The sequence below is a fragment of the Amblyraja radiata genome, chromosome 1 (genome assembly GCF_010909765.2).
Source record: "Amblyraja radiata isolate CabotCenter1 chromosome 1, sAmbRad1.1.pri, whole genome shotgun sequence".
NCBI classification, from domain to species: Eukaryota; Metazoa; Chordata; class Chondrichthyes; order Rajiformes; family Rajidae; genus Amblyraja; species Amblyraja radiata.
Window position 1 is genome coordinate 166,081,429 of NC_045956.1, and position 14,222 is coordinate 166,095,650.

Consider the following 14,222-nt stretch of genomic DNA (forward strand, 5'->3'; position numbering starts at 1 on the left):
TCTGTAGTGCAAAAGATACAAAAGCTTCAAAGCATGTAGCACCAGATTCATGACAGTTTCTTCCCTGCTATTATTAGACTGCTCAATGGTCCTCCCCTAAGCTAGTATGTGGCCCAATATTCCAATGTACCTCATTGTGGACTTGCACTTTATTATTTGTATGTTCTCTGTTACACTATATTCTGCACTCTGATATTTTTCTCTTTGCACTACCTGTTGTACTTGCGTATGGCTAGATTGTGCTCGTGTAAAGTGTGATTTAAAGGATAGCACACAGACAAAGCTGTTCACTGTATCTTGGTACCTGTGACAATAAAAAAAACAATACCAATACCAAATCTTGATTTAAAATTAGTGTGGAATCACCTTTTACATAAAGGACGATGTCCTGGTTATCAATCGTCACAGCCCTAAGATAATGTTGCAGAAATTCATCAGGGAAGCGTCCCATGGCAATCATCTTCAGCTGTTCCACCAGTAACCTTGAATCATCAGACTGGAACTGGAGAAGGTCACTGATGATTGAACAATGCTGTAATTTTTCATTCGCAATTCCTCAATGTTGAAACAGCCCATACCTGCACCGTCAGCTTTCGGGTATGGCCTGATCCGTGGCAAATAACACTTTTGCTGCACAAGTATCGGGCGATGACCAGCTTCAACAGGTCTAACTACTAACCTTCTAGACGTAATTGCATTATCAGCAAGTCTCTCTATTGACATTCTGAACCAGTCACATAAATACCGAGGTCGGAGGCTCGATATCTTGTGGAATCACCTTCTGATGCCACAAAGCATTTCCACCACCTATAAGGCACGTCAGAAGTGTGTTGGATTTCTTCCTACTTATCTGGATGCCTATACCTCCACGACTTCTAAAGCTGCTTTTGACAAAAGGACAAAACGTTCTACTCAATCGACACCCGATCTATCCTTGATATTGATTATATCTACCATCGACGTACCTTGGCTTAGGTATATGTCTTCTGCAAATACAGATACTTGGGTGATTGAGTTGTCCTGACAGCACCTCCCACATCCATGTCCTCCACCATGAAGATGGACAAAGGCAGCATGCTTTTGGGAACACTGCTACATGCAACCCTCACTGCAAGTTGTGCATTGACCTGGAACATATAGCTTAATTCCTTAATTGTTGCTGAATCTAAACCCAGGACACCCTGCCCAAGTATGTTCTGGGAAGTTTAGTTTCATTTTAGTTTAGAGATACAGCCCAGAAACAGGTCCATTCGGCCCACCGGGTCCGCGCCGACCAGCGATCCCCACACATTAATACCCACTAGGGAGAATTTTTTAATTTAGCAAGCCAATTAACCTACAAACCGTTACATCTTTAGAGTGTGAGAGGAAACCGAAGATCTCGGAGAAAAAACCCATGCAGGTCACGGGGAGAACGTACAAACTCCGTACAGACAGCACCTGTAGTTGGGATCGAACCCGGGTCTCCGGTGCTGTATTCGCTGTGAGGCAGCAACTCTACCGCTGCGCCATCATGCTGTCCAAGAAATGGACAAGAAATGTTAATTCTAGCAATGTCCACATTCTGAACACAAATTAGAATAAAAACTTGAATGTGTCCACCTTTCCCATCTGTTATTGTGTCCACCCTCCTGTCTTTTTCAATTTGTTTCAGTTTAATACATGTGTTTTTCTTTGCATATTTCAACATTTTAAAATGTTAGCAATATGTTTTTGGTTAGATTTTTACCAGAAATTATTGATTGATTGACTCGATGGGGCCAACATGACCTCCTCCATTTAAACATGAAACCTGGAAAGTTCTTATCCAGTATAACCATAACTGTTTGAATTGATCCAGGTTTGAATGTTTTTAAAATGTTGAAATGCTCAGAAAATTTCAGAAGGATCTGAATGGAAAAAGCACTAGATTTATTTAGGAATAGGAATACTTTATTGTCAAGTTAAGATAGATTATTGTCATGTGTCCCAGATAGGACAATGAAACGGGACTGTGGGACCCCATCCCACCCCTTCCGAAGTCCACAATAATTTCCTTGGTTTTGCTGATGTTGAGAGCCAGGTTATTGTGCTGGCACCATTTGGTCAATCGGTCAATCTCACTTCTATACTCTGACTCGTCACCATCAGTGATTCGTCCTACAACAGTGGTGTCGTCGGCGAACTTGATGATGGAGTTCGCACTATGTCCAGCTACGCAGTCATGAGTATAGAGTGAGTACAGCAGTGGGCTGAGCACGCAGCCTTGAGGTGCTCCCGTGCTGATTGCTATCAAGGATGACACATTTCCACCAATACGGACGGACTGTGGTCTGTGAATGAGGAAGTCGAGAATCCAATTGCAGAGGGATGCGCAGAGACCCAGATCTGAGAGCTTGGTAACCAGCTTGGAGGGAATGATGGTATTAAATGCCAAGCTGTAGTCAATGAATAACAGCCTGATATATGAGTTTTTGTTGTCCAAGTGGTCCAGAGTGGAGTGGAGAGCCAGTGAGATTGCATCCACCGTTGATCTGTTGTGGCGGTATGCGAACTGCAGTGGGTCCAGGATTTTGTCGAGGTACGAGTTGATTTGCGCCATGATCAACCTCTCAAAGCATTTCATCATCACAAATGTTAGTGCCACTGGTCGATAGTCATTGAGGCACGTCACCTTGCTCTTCTTGGGCACCGGCATTATTGATGCCCTTTTAAAGCAGGTGGGACCTCAGACCTCAGAAGTGAGAGGTTGAAAATGGCTTCTACCCACGAGGCCTCAACCCGGGCTTCTACGCGGTGATCTGGGAGGTATCGAGACCGCGGCGCCTCGATAAAGGCCTCCGGCTGCGTTCCCAGTCCACGGCCTGTCGGGAAGCCTTCTGGCTGTAATTTACTATATATTTTTTTAACATGGAGAGTATGTGTGCTTATGGAAATTTTAAATGAATTGCCACTGTTTAGTTGCACGCAGGAGTCAGTAGATATTGCCTCGGGGCAGGCCTGCAGATTTTCCCTCTGTGGGAAGGATTTCCTCCTCACATTTCAACCTTGGAATGCTCTGGAGAAATTGCAGTTTCAGACTGCAACTGTTCATTACTTTGCTCGAGTTGATTTCTGCCTCTTCACTTCAGTATTGATTAGACTTGGTAAAGATAATTAGCCAAAATAATGGGTCGAGTGTCGCTAAGACTGGTTCAGAAAGTTAAACTTTTTTGCACTGAGGCTTTCAATGTGAACTGTAGCAAATGCAGATACGTTGACTCAGGTATTTTGAATTCCTGAAAGAGCTGCACAAATTCACATTGGTTGCAAGCCTTGTGCTCTGTTCGCGTTCTGTACAGTAAGTTTAATTGGGAGAGTGCCAAAGCCAATGGATTAAGTACTGGCATCAGAAAAGTTTAACCAACATTTGTGTTTGCATTTGACTCTAGGCATTCGTCCTCCTATTATGAATGGCCCCATGCATCCACGCCCCCTGGTGGCACTGCTGGACGGCCGGGATTGCACCGTAGAAATGCCCATTCTAAAAGATGTAGCAACAGTGGCTTTCTGTGATGCACAATCCACACAGGAGATTCACGAAAAGGTGAGTACAGGAATATCTGGATTGAAACACTTTAACTTTTGTTGACTAAATGAAATTATTACAAAGCCTTGCAGTTCAAGTATTATAATTAAATGTTTAACATCTGTTTTATTTTACCATTGACGGCAATTAGCATCTCAGATATTGCTCTGAAATAGTTATGGAGTTAAAAAGGGAAAATACTGGAAATATTCAGCCGGTCAGGCAGCATCTGTATGAAGAGGAACAGTTGATGTTTCAAGTTAACGCCTGATCTACTATTTCCAACATTAGTTTTATTTTTCACAACCATGACAGCTTTTCCAACGTCCAGTGTACAGGGAGCAAACATTTCCTCAAGTTAAATGTTGGGAAGACTGAGATTGCCATCTTCTGTCCCCATCATAAATTCCATTCCCAAGCCATTGACTTTCTCACATAATCCTCTTAAATTGAACCATAGTCTTGGTGCTATAGTAGAACAGTAGGACCAAGCTTTGGGTGACATGAAGATGGCCTACTTTCATTTCATAACCCTGGCTCATTCTGTTGACACATTATCCGGCCAGACCGTTACTTCCCAGACCTGAGGAGTCCAATGTGCTTTTGGCTACCATCTCTCATTCTAGTATCTATAAAGTTCATAGAATCATGGAATTGTTGTGGACAAAATCAGCCTTTACAGCCCACTGTGTTCATGCCAACCATAATGCTTATCTATCTTAATCTCATCTTCCCACATTAAGCACATGCCTCTCTATGCCCTTCCTACCCGAGTACCTGGTCTAATGCTTTTAAATGTTATAATAGTGTTTGCCTCTATCACCTCTGGTCTCTTGTTCCAAATATTGTCCACCCTCAGTGTGATAAGCATACCCTGCAGATCTCTTTTAAAATTTTCCCCCTCTCATTTAAACCTCCACCCTCTAATCCTAGATTGCCCCCGGGCAAACGATTGAGACGATCGAGGGAGTCAAGTCAAAAGTGTTTAATTGTCATATGTACTGACAACAGAACAATGTAATTTCTACTTTCAAAAGCATTACCGACATGTAAACACAATACACATGGATGAATATAAGAATTTAAAAAATCAATAAATTAATAACTGCAATATTAGTGCAAAAAATTCCCAAAGATTTTAGTGCAACCAAAGGCTTTCCATAAAAGTTCATAATTGAGGTTAGTGTTGTGTAGTATTCAAGAGCCTGATGGTGTTGCAAAGGAGCTGTTTTGAGCCTGTCTGTCACGGGTTTTTTCGGGCTCCAATGCCTTCTTCCCGAGAGTAGGAATGAAATGAGAATGCAAGGGTGGCGTGTGTTTTTGAAGCGATTAGCTGCCTTTTTGAGGCAGCATCATATAGATCTCTTCAATGGAAAGGAGGTCAGTACCTGTGATGGACTGGGCAGTGTCTACCACTCTCTGTAATCTCCTTCATTCCTGGGCATTTGAGTTGCCCAACCAGGACGTGATTCAACCAGTCAATATGCTCTCTACTGTAAAAATGCACTCATAATTTTATAAACTCCTCAGCTGCTTACATTCCAGTAAGAATAAATCTAGTCTATACAATTTCTTCTTACAACTGTAGCCTTTATTCCAAGCAACATCCTGGTAAATCTCCACTGCAGTCTCTCTTTTGCTACCACATGTTTCCTGGCAACCAAAACTATACACAGCATTCTAAGTGCAGTCCATTCAATGTTGAGCACAACTGCAGTGTGACATCCCAACTTTTATAGTGAACTCTTCAGCCTATTAGAGCAAGCATACCAAATGACTTTCTTACTTCCCTATCCAGTTGTGTCACCGCTTTTAGGAAGTTATAGATAGATTTGTACCCTAAGGTGTCTACATCCGTGCTCCTAAGGTGTCTGCCATCTAATTGTATGTGCCCTAACAGATTTGACCTCCCAAAATGCATTACCTCACTCTTGTCTGGATTAAGATCATCTGCCAACTACTTGCGCAACTTTCCAGCAGATCCATGTCCCACTGAAGAAGGTGTTCAGGACCAAGACGTTGCCTATTCACTCCATGGGTGTATTATTTCAGCACTCTTTCTTTTATTCAAGATTCTGCAGAACCATTGGTTTCCATGTCCCATTCTATCTTTAAACAACCTCTTTCCTCCATTGCCAGTTTTTGTATTGCTTGCAAATTTATTAATTGTACCGAGGACATTATCATCCAGTAATGACCCAACACTGTCCCCTGTGGTACACCACTTGTTACAGATTTCTCGTCAGACAGTTAGAAAATTACCCATCTGCCACTACCCTCTGCCTCCTATCACACGGCCAATTTTGGATCAGGTTCATCAACATGCTTGAGATGCATTGTGGGTTAACCATCTGAACTTAAAACTTCAGGTCAACCAGCCACGTCTTAGCTCCTAACGTCCAATGTAGCAGCCACTCATTACTTTATAGCCTACACTGGTTTTCAGTCATGAACACATCAATTATAAAATTCTTATCCATGATAAAATCATTCCAATGGTCATCCCTCTCTACCTCATTTTGGTTATTCTGTCATTGTACATACTGTTGGACTTCTTGATTTTTGCGCTACAATCTTGCTTCTTCTGCAGTTTTGTGCTCATTATATTTATTGTTGTCTTTATCATTACTGAGTGCCTACTGTTTATTCCGAGCCTCATATCAACAAAGAATTTCATTGCACCCAATGTGTATGACAATAAACAAATCTGATTTTGATTGGGGGGGAATTTCTTCACTGAATCCGTTTGCCTTTGCATTGCCCCTTCCTTAGTCCTTACCTCTTTGGGCAGAATGTCAGCCTCTCATCGGGCTATCTCCTTAATAGCCTCGGTGCTAGTTTTTATTTCAATATGGGTCCCCTGAAGTGACATTCTTATCATATTTATCTTCCTTGACAACTCATGTTGTTTGTCAAACAGTGCTGGATGAGCAAAAATTCCCCCGATTTAACTATTAACTAGATATTTATTCTAACTATCCTAGATATTTAGGACAAAAGTGGTGTTTTTCACTCCCAGTCAGAACCAGTGATATCCAAACACTTTCCATTATTTTTGGACGATTGCATGCCGCCTTTGTGACCTGTATGGTTCTGGTATTTATGGAATTATTATTTCCATTTCTCTCTTAACTAATTAGCTATCAAAATCCTTGTCCAGGTCTTGATACCTGCAGACCTATCTGTTTTTGGCCATTTCCTCTTCAGCTGTTTCATTCTAATTTAGAAATTATCTAAAATTTGCACGTTGTTCAAAGCAGTAACACACTGTGAATAACTTACCAGCTAGTAGTCAATGGTTCCACATGAATAGGTTGGACAGCCTATTTAAATTCAACGAAATAAACAATGTGCAACTAAAACAAGGTTGGTTTTAAAAATCAGAACTACCAGATCATTGCAGAAACATTTAGTTCAGTGATGTCCAATTGGGAACGTGCTGCTTGGCTGGAGTGTGTTCCCTGTGAAAGCAGCAATGATTGTTCATGAAAGCTTGTGACAAACCTGAGCGTTGCACCACCTTAAAATGGACTGCAAACAGGTTGGAATGCAAGTAGCCCTCCAATTCTATGCCATTAGTGAAGAATGTAGTCACAAAACGTAGTCACGACGGGACAGGCAGCATCTCTGTGGAGAAGGACTGGGTGACGTTTCAGGTCGAGGCCCTTCTTCAGATTTTGGGTTGTTCACTGTCATTGGATTCAAACGAGGAATCTCCCTGCTTAATAATATTTGGAGCACCTTCACCAGTGGATCTGTTCAGTAGGGCAATAAATACTGGTCTTGCTGACGGTGCACACATATTATATGTGAGTTGAAAGGCGGTTCACCCCAAGCTCATCACTGTTGACCTACATTGACTTGCAATACAATGATTGTAATGGTGTCCACTGAGTACCCTGTTTACATATCTGTTGTGCTGATGCAATAAGCCAGTTCAGTATTCCGACTGCGCATGCACAGGTCATAGGTCGATCGGGCTAAACACTCGCGGCGACCGTGCGGCTGCATGGGTGCAGACCTGCATCTCATCCCTATTAAGCCGCCGCTGGGCTGTCCCCGTTCCGTCCCGAGTGTCTCGTCCGGGGCGGCCCCAGGGCAGTGGGAGCTGGACGGGAGCGCAAAGGAGGATAGGGGGGGCGCATCAGCTCCAGCTCGGTTCTGCCTGTCCCGGCGGGGCGCTGGCCCATCGCAATGGCAGCCCAGGCCCACAGGCGGCGCGGAGAAAAAGCACCACTCCAGCTCAAACCCGCCCGTCCCGCCGGCGGGACAGGCAGAGTCGAGCTGGGGCCAGCGCCTCCCCTCCTCGCTGGCTGCGGGCCTGTGCCGACACTCCCGTCCGCGGACATCTGTATAGAAAACCCTCCTTCAGACTTCCTGCACATTAGACTTTTGCGCCGTGGTTGGGATGGATCGGAGCTGGGGTTTCCGTGGGCGCAAGGGACAAATGGCCTAAAGTTTGTGTTGAGTGAACTGAGTAATCTTCACGTCCTCGCCGTACACCGGCATTTTGTGAGAGTGGTTGGATCCCTTCTTCAGCTCAGCCAACGTTGGTCACATTATCCGGACAGGTGGCGGGAGATCAGGAGCTGATGTGAGGCATCGGCGATGCTCTGGAATCCTCATCGTGAGCAGTGGGGTTGAGGAAGCAGCGTCCGACCCAGGAAGTAGAGGTGTCAGTTCCTCCGGAGAGGCTGCTCACCTGTCGGGCGCTGACTCCTCGATCCTGGGATCCAACCACTCTCGCAAAATGCACCAATGTAGGATGAGGATGGTAAGAACACTCAGTTCGCTCAATACAAACTTTAGGTCATTTGTTCCTGTGCCTGCATAAATCTCCAGCGCGGTCGAGATGATGAGGTTCTGATGTCTCTCGATTGAGGACATTTTCTCGACTCTCCTAGAAGCAACGAGCCAAGGCTTTACCAATGGTTGTCTGACTAAAACCTCTCTTCCCCCACCTCTCACTGTCTCTCCCTGTCTCCCACTCGCACCTACCGCCTCTCTCTCGCTGTTACACCCCGCTCTCCCCCGATACCAGGCACCCCATTCGCTTTTTTTATTCTCGAATGACCTTTGAAAAATCCCATGATTCCTTGCGTTTTTCGGAATACCGAACTGGCTTATTAAGCATTTCATTTTGGGACAAATGACAGTAAACTACTCTTGATTCTTGATGCTCTCTCTTGAAGGTTGTCATTCTTGTTTTCAAATCCCTGTATGTTCTTCCTTATTCATTTTCTTAGTAGTCGCCTTCAGACCAATAACCCGCCAAATTATCTGAGCAGCTCTAATTATGAATTTCCGATCACACCTCAATTTATATCTGGCAGCCAAACCTATAAATCTAGAACCATCAGGTTCTTGAACTGACCTGCACAACTCTATTTCTGCCTCGGTAATGGAACATTTCCCTATCATTTCTTGCACTACCGTCGCTTTGTTTCTATTGTGATTTGCAACAAGCAAGATTTTCATTGTACCTGTACTTCACTGTACTGGAGCACATGACAATAAACAAATTAGTAGGCGGCACGGTGGCGGAGCGGTAGAGTTGCCGTCTTGCAGCACCGGAGACCCGAGTTCGATCCCGACTACAATACCAGGTTCAATCAGACAGCACTGTCTGCACAGAGATTGGACTTTCTCCTGGTGACCGCTTGGGTTTACTCCGATATCTTCGTTTTCATTCCACACAAGACGTACAGGTTTGTAGGTTAATTGACTTGTTGTTAGTGTAAATAGTCCCTAGTTTGTGTAGGATAGTGTTAATGTGCAGGGATTGCTGGTCGGTGCGCACTCAGTAGGGTGAAGGGCCTGTTTCCGCACTATCTCTAGAATAAACTGAACTTGCCCTTCTCCAATTCTTAGGAATTCCTTCTAAACCTCTCTGCCATCTAATTCATTTTTCACCTTTAAGGGCCTGTCCCACTTTCACGACCTAATTCACGATCTTTTTTACTCGTGGACATTTTTCATCAGGCTAGAAAATCGCCCAGACCTACTTGATGCCACGAGTACCTACAACTAGCATCACTGCCTGCTACGACCTACCTACGACCTCGTGACGACCATGCTGCGAGTATGAGTCAAGGGCAAACTCGGCAGAGGTTGTGAATTAGGTCGTGAAAGTGGGACAGGCCCTTTAGGTTGCAGTTTTAAATGCTCCTATTTGACCAGCCTTTTTTTGTCATTGTTAGTAGCTCTACTGGTTCAGCAAGAATTGTCTTTTCTTTGATAACGAGCTTGTAAGATACTTGGATACCTTAATGGTGTGAGACAAAACGGTGCCGTTGTGTATGTCAATTGCACCTCGTTATTAATAATTCAGTTCTCATTAGTAAAATTCAGTTTTGTAATCTGCTGATCTCTGATTATGAGATTATCTACAATTGAATCAAAAGTTATTAAAAGTGAAACAAATGTTAAATAGAGCACCAAGTTTTTTTGTGCATGATTTTGTCTCTGTCTTTAATGATTTTTATTTTAAAGCAATTAAAATTAGATTAAGATCTGTCCTGTATTCAATCGATACCATTTTGATAGTTAAACCACAAGAAGAATAATGACCGCATTATTCAAAGATTGAATCTTGAGAAGAAGTGAAGAGAATCGCAAAGTCGCAAATCACTGAGAAAATCTTAAATTGATCGATTTTGAAAGAGACGTGACTGTCAGCAAGTTATGGGTCAAATGCAAGCTTTATGTACAGTAATACCCTACAAGTCAGAAATTTTGGAATGGATTGGTTAACTGCAAATCCTCTTCCGGGTTTACAAATAGAAGAAAGTTTGTATCCCAATGTCAGAATGTCCTCTTGCATTAAATCTTTTTTATGAGAACAACATATTTAAAGCATTTTTTAAAATACAAAGGATTTTTACGAATCATTAAGTGGTTTGCAACATTTTTGGATTTTTAAGTGCCCATGTGGATTCAATACTGTGACCCTGTACTGCAGGATATTGTTACTGCAGTAATAGCTCATAAGCTTTGTTCTCTCTGTTACTGATTACAAATTGAAGTGCAGAGTGTAAGAAAGCAACAATTCCATGAATGCCTTCTTTTGTGTGTGACTCCACATTGCTCATTCAGCCATCTCAGCTGGAGAAGTCTAATAGAACAATGGTGGAATAATTGTTCACTTTCATAGCCAATTCATTTCCCTGCCAACTTCACAGAAAGCATCTCTGCAAAACTTGGTTCCAACTTTATTTTAAATGCAGAAAATGAATAGAGACAAAGTTCAGGGTGGGTGTAAATTGCTTCTGATGTGTGAAGTATGTAACTACAAACATATTTTATGGGAGGGGGGGAAACAAGATTCCACCACCCACCCCCCGAGTGGTTAAGGGTGGGTGATGGTGATTCTTCTCTTATCACAGACAAACTCGTGAAAGGAGAAGAACGTGGGAATGATTGTGGTTCATTTTTTAGGTACGTGGACAACAGTGCGTAGGCAACACATTCTTTGAATCTGTGTTCTGACGTGTGCTAAGACTCGCCAGAAATGTGAACAAATTGCTAGCGCTTCCAGAGTAGTTCATCCACTTTAGTAACTTTGGTCGTGAGGGGAGGGGAAAGGGCAATTCTTGTTTATTTTAGCCTATGTTTTTGGAGGAGACTGCTCCAGAGTTCAATAGTTGATTTCAAGTGTCCTGTAATTGGTGTTGGATTTCTGATTCAGAGTGAGACATCTGTTGCAGGTTTCGGGTCACGTCACATACACCGAGGATAAAGTGACAGTGTCCACACCCTTGCACAGATTGCATGCAGGGCATCTCCTCCCCAAAGTTGGATTTATTATGTGCAACTCTCAGCCAGAAATTGGGGACTTTAAGAGCCTATATCTTGTGTTCATTGTGTGGAACTTCTACTTGTATGATCCCATGAATGTATAAAACAAACCATGCCACATGGAAGAGATTGAAAACTGGTTGTACGGATTTTATTTGTGTGCTTGGCAGCTCAGGCTGGTGATGATATCATAATAGCTACACACCAGAGATCATCTTAAAATGTTGATATCACAAAAATCACCAGAACTTTCTGGATGCTTTCCTTGAATGCAGTATGGAGAGCTTAGACCGACAACAAATTCCCATTCATTGATTTAATTTGTTGCATTTAAATGCAGCTGCTATGATGTGCTGTTGCGTTACTGATTTGCAACACTTGTTCGGATGTTTTTTGAATAAAATTGTAGTGTGCAACATGTGTCGTGTCATTTTAGATGCTGTGCCAAGATTAAAGCCATATACATGTGAGGCTTGCTGTGTTTCAGCAACTATTGATAGCAATTGTGATGATTGTCCCAGAGGAAATCGATTTAATTTAGAGATACAGCGTGGAAACAGGCCATTTAGCCCACCGAGTCCATGCCGACCATCGATCACCCTTGCGCCAGTTTTATGTCATCCCACTTTTGCATCCTACAAACGCGGGGACAATTTACAGAAGCCAATAGGGGGGTTGCACGAAAGGTCACTGGGTCAGAGGGCTCGACGCACGGAGTCGCTAAATCCAACTGGAAGACATCCGACACTTCCGTCTGGTATATGTTATTAATGCTAGAAACGCGTACTTTCCTACCTGTTGAAAACCGCCAAAATCTTGAATTTTTCCGCTGAAAGAAATTGTGGGAGTCGGGGTAAGTGTGAGAGACATGTACCCAACTTTAGAATTCCAAACGTGAAGCGAAATGAAGGTATAGAGAAGCGAGAACTGAAGGGACTACAGCAGCTAAAGTGCTTGTTAACATTGAAAATATTGGGAATTATCGCGTTTGCTCACTGCATTTCATCAAGTAAGGCATTATTTGTGTTTTTCTTGATTCCTTTGGTATCTAAAAATTCTCAGGTGATAAATCTGGCTGTAAATTTTTCTTCAGATGTGTTTTCATTTTGTATGTAAAAACCCACAAGAACCATGGGCGATTTAAAAAAAAATTACAGCCAGATTAATCACTTCTGAAACTTTTTAGATGCCAAAGGAATCAAGAAAAAACACAAATAATGCCTTACTGTTGATGAAATGTAGTGAGCAAACGGCCACTATTCGCCAAGCACTCTGTCTGTTGTTGTCCCTTCAGCTCTTGTTTCTATCTACCGTCATTTCTCCTCACGTTTGGAATTCTGAAGTATGCTAAATATCTCACACGCTTATCCCGATTTCCATAATTATTTACAGCGCAAAAATTGACAATTTCAGCAGGTTTTAACGGGCCCGCTACGCTGGAAACAATGGTAAGTGCCTACCTGCAGTTCATCGCGTGTAATCCATTTGGAGTAGCCTAGCAACAGTACGGGTCATGGGTCGTGACCCGACTGCCGTGAAACCTCCCTATACACCTACAAACTCACATGTCTTTGGAATGTGGGACAGAACCGGAGCATACACAGAAAACCCACGAGGTCACAGGGAGAACGTACAAACACTGTACAAGCAGTGTCTGTAGTCGGGAGCAAACCCAGGTCTCTGGTGCTGTGAGGTGGCAGCCCTACCGCATATACCCTGCCAGGTTGTGCCGAACAGAGCTGAGTGGACTGAGTTAGTGAAGACCTCTGGTGGTCTCTCTTCTGATGCTTGCTCCTTTCCCATCACAACTGCTTCTGTGATCATCTCCCACATACTGTTTTTGTTTATTTCCAAATTACAAGTTATAAAAAGCTTGAAATCTGTCATGACCTGTCGACTTCTTATAGTCAACTATTCCCATTGCTGCTGGTGACCTCTTGTGTAGCGCTTTCTCCTGCATCCTAAGTATAGTTGAAAACACTGAATTTTTGAGGTTTTAGGTGACCACTAGGCTGCATCATCCTTTAACTGTGAACCAGCTGTGACTTTCTTCAAGATAAATGAAACATGTGAAAGCAGTGGCTTTGTCACCTGAGTTGCACTTGGTCGTAGTGGACTGGAGATGCAGCAGGTCAGGATACAGGAACAAGGAGAATATTATTTTCCTCTACCTAGAAAGAAGAAATCAGAAATGAGGAGGGGTCTCGACCAGAAAAGTCACCCATTCCTTCTCTCCAGAGGTGCTGCCTGGCCCGCTGAGTTACTCCAGCATTTTGTGTCTAAATCAGAAATGATGTTATGTCTCTGCCTGTCCAGAGCTGCAAAGGGTGGGTCCAGCCATCTTGCTGCAGAATGGCTCTTTTTAATTGGTCCATGCTATATTTCCTGTCCCTCAAAGAAATGTTTGAGTAGTAGAATACTTTCTCTCACATTTCCATCGCTGCCCATTTGACTCTTGCCATTTACCTACACAAAGAATTAACTTGCAGTGGGAGTTTGTGCCACCAGACTACCCTCGATGTGGCTGTGCTGGGAAGAGATTGTCATCCATCTCCCTCTGATGGGAGATTTGTGGATATTCAGTCCAAACATCATGGTAACATAGGATTCTCTGTTCCACTGGGTGTTTCTAGAAATGCACTGAGACAGACTTTAGACTTTAGAGATACAATGTGGAAACAGGCCATTCGGCCCACCGGGTCTGCGCCGACCAGCAATCACCCAATACATTAGTATTATCCTGCACACAAGGGACAATTTACAGAAGTCAAGTTGCTGACAAATCTGTACACCTTGGGAATGTGGGAGGAAGCCGGAGCACCCAGAGGAAAACCTACATGGTCACAGGGAGAACGTACACACTCTTCAGACAGCACCC

The 14,222-nt window shown here is 43.2% G+C and overlaps 1 protein-coding gene across 11 annotated transcripts in view; it reads left to right on the forward strand.

The window, feature by feature from the left end:
• Positions 1-14,222, forward strand: part of ctbp1 (C-terminal binding protein 1) — a 228,049-nt gene that overhangs the window by 183,427 nt on the left and 30,400 nt on the right. For 9 of the 11 annotated variants that reach the window (XM_033034769.1, XM_033034756.1, XM_033034754.1 and 6 more), the window contains one exon: positions 3,411-3,565. The exons of the other annotated variants lie outside the window; for them this stretch is intronic. In XM_033034769.1, the coding sequence (XP_032890660.1) occupies positions 3,411-3,565 (155 nt within the window). The remainder of the gene's footprint in view (positions 1-3,410; positions 3,566-14,222) is intronic. 11 annotated transcript variants of the gene reach the window in all.